This window comes from Amblyomma mixtum, chromosome 3 (genome assembly GCF_055824585.1).
Source record: "Amblyomma mixtum isolate Tamu chromosome 3, ASM5582458v1, whole genome shotgun sequence".
Lineage (NCBI taxonomy): Eukaryota > Metazoa > Arthropoda > Arachnida > Ixodida > Ixodidae > Amblyomma > Amblyomma mixtum.
Window position 1 is genome coordinate 107,074,575 of NC_143014.1, and position 7,715 is coordinate 107,082,289.

Here is a 7,715-nt window from a genome sequence, read left to right on the forward strand (position 1 = left end):
TGGTACTTTTCATAAAGACACGCAATTAGCGAAATTCGAACCTATCTAGAAAAAGGATGATCACAATAAACTTATTAACTGCCACCCGGTTCCAATCATAGCAGTATTTTCCAAAACCTTTGAAAAATTAATTAAATTTGAATCCTACTTTGAAAAATACAACTTCATCACTGATCCACAATATGGATTCCATAAAACTCACTCCACAGCACTTGCTCTACTGTATCTGAAGGAATACATACTAAGGAATTTGGTAATTAATTTTGTACTAGGTATACTTATTGACTTCACCAAGGCCTTTGACTATTATAACCGAAATGTACTTTTTGAAAAATTACCCCTTTATGGGGTTCATAACAAACCAGTAGATCTAATCAAATCATATCTTTCAAAACATTTTCAGTATATTGATGTCAATGGTTTTTCTTCATATAAAGCACAGGTACACCTTGGGGTTCCTCACAGCAGCGTTAATGGACATTTACTATTAAACATATATTTGAATGGGCCGTCGCAGTGGATGAGTGGTTATGGTGCTCGGCTGCTTACCCGAAAAGTGCAGGTTCAATACCGGCCAGCGCATTTCGATGAAGGCAAAATGCTAGCGGCCTGTGCACTGTGCGATGTCAGTGCAAGTTAAAAACCCCAGGTGGTCGAAATCATCCGAAGCCCTCCATTATGGCGTCCCTCTTAACCTGAGTCACTTTGGGACATTAAACCCAATAAAATCATGTACTTGAAAGCTATTGTTACCATTGGTACTAGGGCAAAGTTCATGGTCTATGCCAACGACACAAATATTTTTTGTGTTTATGATACCTGTGAAGAACTGTTTAGTACAGCCAATTCAATGTTGTTAAAACTAGGCACGTGGGCCAACCAATTACTCTAAAACAAAACAGATTATCTTTTGTGCTAAAGAAAAGCACACTGCACTGGCTCTCAAACTTACCTTGAACAACAATCACATAGAAACCGTGCCTGAATTTAGAACTCTGGGAGTTGTATTTACTCAAAATATGTACTTGGACAAGTGCATAGACTATATAGCATCCAAACTTGCATCAGTGATGGGCACTCTATACAAACAGAGATTTTCTCCCAAAAAACAATGTTGCTCCTGTACAATTCTCTGTTCTTATCCCACTTATGTTACTGCGCTATAGTCTAGGGGAACGACTACAACAAAAAACATACAAAAACTTGCCACGTTACAACGCAAAATTATTGAGTTATAACATACTTGCCATATAATAGCAATAGAGATGAACATTTCCCAATGTTAGCATTAATATAGGCAGGAGACATCTACACCTATTACTTGTATTCAGCACTGATAACTGAATGCAAAGAAAACAATAATATGCTAACTGCCTAGCAGAACTTCCCATTAAACAATACTCAAGTCATGACACATGAAATCCAGAACATTGGAAGACTTATCCTCACTGCACAAATTATGCGATACAAACTCTATGTTACAACATTCTTCAGCTATTAAACACCAACCTAAATAATAACATTGACGCTTCAGGCTGAGTTTGAAACAGCTTAAAGGTGCCCTGTGATGCAAATCAAGCATGAGGTCTTTATTCTTTGTATGCAAAGTAAGAAATGTTGTGATGCCTGAACGGCCAAAGAGATTGCCGGAACTGTAATATTTAATATTTTAAATATCCCCAGGTGGTCAAAATTATTTTGGAGCCCTACACTACGGCACCTTTCTCTCGCTTTCTTCTTTCACTCCCACCTTCCTCCCTTCCCTTACGGTTCAAGTGTACACCGAGATGCGAGACATTTCAGAAACCAATTTTCATTTTCATTCTATAGTAATCTTCTCTAAAAATGCTTGTTTCGAGCCGATGGTGCCGCAACGCTGCGGCTATTTTTGGCAGTGGAAATGAGGTGGCATCCAAATAGGGCGCTGCCTTTCTTTCTGATTGGTTGGGAGTCCAGTTTGAACCTAGTTTCTTTTTAATACTCACAAAATGAAACTAAAATACGGCTATGAGTGCTGTAAGTTTTTCACATGGCACAAAAACTAATAAAAAAGCAGGGAAAGCTAATGAAACCTAATAGGAGTAACGCTAGGGGCAACATCACATCACATCACTTTATTTTCCTTAAAGACCCTTTTCCAGGGTGTTACATAAGGGGTGGGGTTTACAAAATGCATTTTCAATAGTGCTTGAAAATGATGATGAACATGTTATGGCGGCAATATTATGGGGAAGGCCGTTCCAGTCAGCTGCTGCACGAGAAAAAAATGAGTTGGCAAAAACAGTGGTACGGCCACGTGGACGCAAAACTTGAAGAGAATGACTTTGCAACATTTTGAATTTCGCTTCAAACTTTCGTAGAGGCGAGTGCTGTTCTCACCACAGCAAGTAGGCAGTAAAAAAAAAAGGTGGGGGGGAGAGAGAGAGAGAAAAGAAAAGCCAGTGGAAACACATTGCCCAAAAATGGAGAGAAGCCAGACAGGAGACTGGAGGGAAGGTTGGGGCTGCCAACAAAGATCAGGGAGCTTCCTTTGTAGAGTTAGTCACCCTTGCCCTTTCTACAGCATATACATAGGGGGTGGGGACGGGGAGACAATGCAGTCAAAGCAACAATTGCAGGCAAGCAAGCTTCTACTACCTGTGTGCTAAGCGTGGTTCTGATTAGTACCAGCCAATTTCAGCACTGGGTGAGTGAAATGGGCGAGTGAAACGCGTTTTCATCTGATCTTTTAGAATTATTCTAAGTGGAGTAACTTTCGTTTGCATGCTCTGATTTCAATAATTCTTTTTTTTTTTTTGCACTGGTCTCTGGAACGCGTGAGGAATCCATTTAATCAGATTAACTGGCACTGAGGAAAACACCTTGGTGCCCCTTTATAAGGATGTCTTTTTAAACTGCACTACAATTTTGAAAAATCTTGCTATTCCAATCAATTCAGTTTTCACACAGAACTGACTGTAGCGAGCACGTATGCTAAGGTATATATTCTTTATTTGTTTGATAATCCGACTACCCTCAGTGACTGTTCGATTTTTTTCCCCTCACATTGATTTCAAGTGTCATTACCTTCATATATGTTCCTTTTCGTGCCAATTTTTGGGAGCTGCCATTTATACGTATACATGACTAGAATACTCCTTTTTTACTTCGTATTGTAAGAAAAAGAACAGTAGCGCAACCAAGACGAACACAAGAGAGGACCACACAGGACTAGCGCTAAACTTCATCTAACTTTATTCACTAACAGCGCAGCAAATATAAGGAAAAACCAGGATACGTGCCGACAGATACCAGTTTCCACACCACACCATCTACTGAACCGTTCAAGATACGCCATCTCCGATTTGTAGAGGTTCACTGACGTATCGCTAACACACGATACACCTCTCTTCCTTATATGATATGCTTCCAATAGTTCCCTCGCCCTTGTGTCTTTGCTTTTACCTAAAATCTTTATCTCATGAAACTGTGGTTGGCACTTTCTGCAGTACTTGCATCTTGCCTGTGGCAAATGTTCTGCCGCTCGAGGGCATTCATAACACTCAGCGGAGTGCTGAGAAAAGTGTGCACCACTTACGTCTTTCACTGACCGGGCGTGCTCACCTGCCCTTTCATTAATGCACCGCCCTGTTTGGCCCACATAGGCTTTCCCGCATGACAGTGGTATTTCGTACACCACCCCGATGCAGCAATTCACGAACTTCTTTGCATGTCTGATGCGGCACCCGCTCTTGTCTTTGCTCGCGATGCGCGCGCAGAGCTGTGACAGCTTGCGTGGGGCCGAGAAAACAACCGGTACGCCATGTTTGTTGGCCACTTTTTTCAAGTGGTGGGCTACCTTGTGCACATATGGCACTACTTCAGGTTTCACAGCCGCTTTCCTGTTGTAACATGGCTGCTGCATCTTGACGGCTTTCATCTTGTTCAACAGGGCTTCAGCAACCGCTGTGATGATTGTGCCCGGAAATCCTGCCGAACGTAATCTTTCCACCTGCTTGTCATAGCTCGCTTGCATGAAATGACAACACGATTTCACGAGAGCCGATTCCAGGCAAAGCTTGGCAATGGCGCGTTTCACAGTTTTTGACTGGGCCGAAGCATACGGTAGTAGCTCCTTCTGTGCTCGCGGTGCATATTGCCAACAAGAATGACCTTCACCCACAGTGATGTTGATGTCTAAAAACTGTAAAGAACCCCCCACAGGCAGCTCATGCGTGAACCTCAATCCCCCTCCCATTTCTTTAAAAGTATTTAACACAGAGCTCACGGCGTCTGTGTACGTCAATTCATTCTGCTTTTTAAAAACTACTAGGAAATCGTCAACATACCTAAAAACCTTCAGTACCCCCTTCCCCGTTAAACTTAGTTCAAGGGCGCGGTCAATAGATGTAAGAAAAATATTAGTCAGTACAGGCGCTACGCAGGATCCAATGCAGATCCCTTGTCTTTGGCGATAAAATTTATTGTCGTAAGCGACAAACGTCACACCAAGGTAAAACTCAAGTATCTTCATAAAATTATCTATTGAAACCCCTGACGAGTTCTGAAATTGAACAGCACCGCTCCCTTCTATAGCTTCTCTTACAGCTGCAAAAAACTCACTGGGGGGCACAGAATAAAATAAATCTTCCACATCGACGGAAAACACATACCCAATGGAATCATTTGCTTCTAGAAAACTAATAACATCTTTTGAACACTTGGTATGAAAAGGATCAACTACAGGAAGATTATTGAGATGTTTTTGCAGATATCTGCTTAGATTAAGCTGCCAAGTGTCCGTCTCGCTAACTACAGATCTAAAAGGCACTGACGGTTTATGCGTCTTCGCAGTAAAAAACACTGTAAGTGCATTCTTTTTACTGTTCGTAATGCTACTCGCAAGTCTGTCTAAATTCAAGTCTTTGCACAACTGGGCTGCCTTGCCTTTCACTCTCGTGGCACTGGATTTCACAGCAACGAAGTTCTTGGCAATAGCTTCAACGGCTCTTACTCCGAACTCTTCCTCGGTGAACACGACAAAGCCGCCCTCCTTGTCGGCTTGGAGAAGCTGGAGGTTGTTTTTTGTAAAGTAGGACACTACTTTCGTCAACGTATGCTTCCCAGTCCTTGTGCCACTGTTGCACGTAGATCTTTTTAATGCATCCACTCCATCCAGTAGGCATCTTGGATTGTTATCTTCAGACGTCTTTCCTGCTATACGCCTATTAATGCATCCTATACGTATTAATGCATCCTACTTACATTGTCATTTTTGTCAAAATTAATGCTCTAAGTATTAATGCATCATACTTACATTGTCATTTTTGTCAAAATTAATGTTCTATTCATCATCATCATCAGCCTGACTACGCCCACTGCAAGACGGCCATCTTGCGTATTTGATGTATTATGTAACCCTATTTCGTACTGCTTAGGTTGTGCTTAAGTATTCTGTTGCATGACCCACAGTTGTTTGATGGGGACGACGTCTGTGCCACTTTTTACCTCGTCCGCACTAGGTCTCATGGAGATCAATTCATAGTTCCAACCCCATCTTGTCGCAATTCAACATTCTCAACAACTGAAAACCGTTCCCACACTCTAAACAATGTACTGCTGCCTAGGATTCTCTTGCCACACACTTTACAGCATAAGACACCACTGCCACCTATTTTGGATAAATTCTGCAGCCGCTGGCAAAGCGGAACCACTTTGCACAGCAGCGCTAAATTTTAGGTCTTATTTTTTAATTCTTGCACCAGACCTGCACACCAACGTGCACCTAACCAATCAACTTTTTGTGCAACTTTTGACACCAGAAAATTTTCTTCCGCATGCACGGCAAATGGCAACACACTGGCTCAGGCCGACCCGTGCCTTGTAAATAAAAGGTTCTGCAAACACCCAAGCTGTCCTAAAGCAATATCCACGTTTTAAGACTTCAATATGTTGCAGGATATAAGTGAATATGAAACAAGATAAAGTACGTATACGTTGTTCCCCCTTTGTAGTGTAGTACGTTCCGCGTCGTCGCAGTTGAGCACGTATCGCTATATAATCGGACACATATCTTATCAATCGTAGCACATACCGCAACACGACAACTGAATGAAGGCGTTTCGTGCGCCAGGTAATTTAAAAGGCGGAAACAATTATATAAATATACTTTAAAAGCACTGCCAGGTAGCGGAACTGAGACGAGAAAAGAAATAAGCATGGTGGCGACGGAACGTGCACAAGCGGTGTTCCGGAAAGCCCCGCCCATCTTTGCAGATCAAAAGGCCGATACTAATCTGTTCCCGTACAACCTAAAACGCACATTACATATATGATTTACCAACCACACGGCTGCGCACCTTTTAATTTAGGTGTCGCGTGGATAAACAATTCTAAGCACACTTGTTGTGAGCAAAAAACTCCACAGGTGTCGTACGTAGGCAACGCGACAGTGCGTGGCAGCTTCACGCACGCACGCACACGCGCACACACACACACAAAACGACTTCAGCGCAAAGACGCGGTTTCGGTAGAGGTTCTTTACACTAGTTACAGGCAAGTTCGCTGTTTCATGTCCCTACGAAAGCACGCAGACGTTTGTCCGTGCCTCGCGCAAACACTACAGCGCATACTTCACAGTAACTACAGCTGTCAATGTTTTTATGAATCCCCTAGAAGTACTTATTAACCAACCTTCACTTACCACTTGAGCTAGTTTGATCCAGCCATCCGGTGTTTTCAGGTAGCCGAAGTTGAAAGCGCATAATGCCAGCCTCTCATTCCCGCCGGATGAAGAAACGGTTGTCGTTTGTTGCGTGACAGTCACAGGCATTGTGCGGCGTTGAATTGGCAATGAATTAAATAGTTCTTACTACTTCGTGGGATAACGTATGAGAACTGTTTACGGCCAGGAGCAACCCGCCAGGCAAAGTATTCTCGTAGGCGTCGCTCCCGTGTCAACACGCAGCGAAAAGCCAACCACGTTCGGTGCTCCGGTTGGTAGCCTGTTTTGCAAAAGCGTTGTTTTTCCCTAGGCTTCCCTGGTTGCTCAAAGCGCGAAATTGAAACGCTTGAGAGGATGAGCTAACATGGCTGTAAAGCATGCGGTAAGATGGAACGTGGAACTGCCATTTAAATCGTATAAAATCGAGCCCGAAACTCCAGTTTCATACGGAATGATAGAGGTTGCTAGCAGGGATGGCGCCAGGATATCGAAAATATTCAGACATGGACGGACCCGTACCTAGCCAAGCCAAACACGAAACCTCCTGACCTCCGCTTCCCGGCGTTCCTGTGACTCTCTATGGTGAATGGATTGATGGATAAAGATACGGTGGATGGAATCTGTGATGAAGTTCAGTGCCGCCTGCTCTCCCTCTACTCTCGTCTGCTTTCCCTCTAGGTAATAGTGTGCATGGAGTTTTTTTTTCCCTCCATGGCTGCAGGTAACGGTTGATTTCTGTACATCGCAAACGCTGCTGTCCGCTAAAATTGCCTTTCCTATTAAAGTGAAATAAACGTCCGACGTGTCGTAAGGCGCAAAATTCGCCTGAGTAATTTTGGTGATGCTTTGAATGCAGCGCAAACAAAAAAGTAAATCGTATTTCAACCACACCTGTTACTCCAGTGTGGTCTTTGCGGGTAGTGTGCTGTCTGGTTGCGGTTAGACTCCGGCGGTGGAGTTGCGAGCAGTGGATATTGAAGTTGTAAGCATTGGCGCTGTATACGTGGAGGGT

At 43.2% G+C, this 7,715-nt stretch overlaps 1 protein-coding gene across 2 annotated transcripts in view; it reads right to left on the reverse strand.

The window, feature by feature from the left end:
• The window catches only part of LOC149351284 (uncharacterized), a 32,049-nt gene extending 24,807 nt beyond the window's left edge, over positions 1-7,242 (reverse strand). The window contains exon 1 of one of the 2 annotated variants that reach the window (XM_089580578.1): positions 6,683-7,242. In XM_089580578.1, the coding sequence (XP_089436704.1) occupies positions 6,683-6,811 (129 nt within the window). In that variant the 5' untranslated portion in view covers positions 6,812-7,242. Of the gene's footprint in view, positions 1-6,073; positions 6,262-6,682 lie in introns of those variants that run through there. The other variant, XM_089580577.1, reaches the window with a different exon arrangement.
• Between the last annotated feature and the right edge of the window lie 473 nt (positions 7,243-7,715).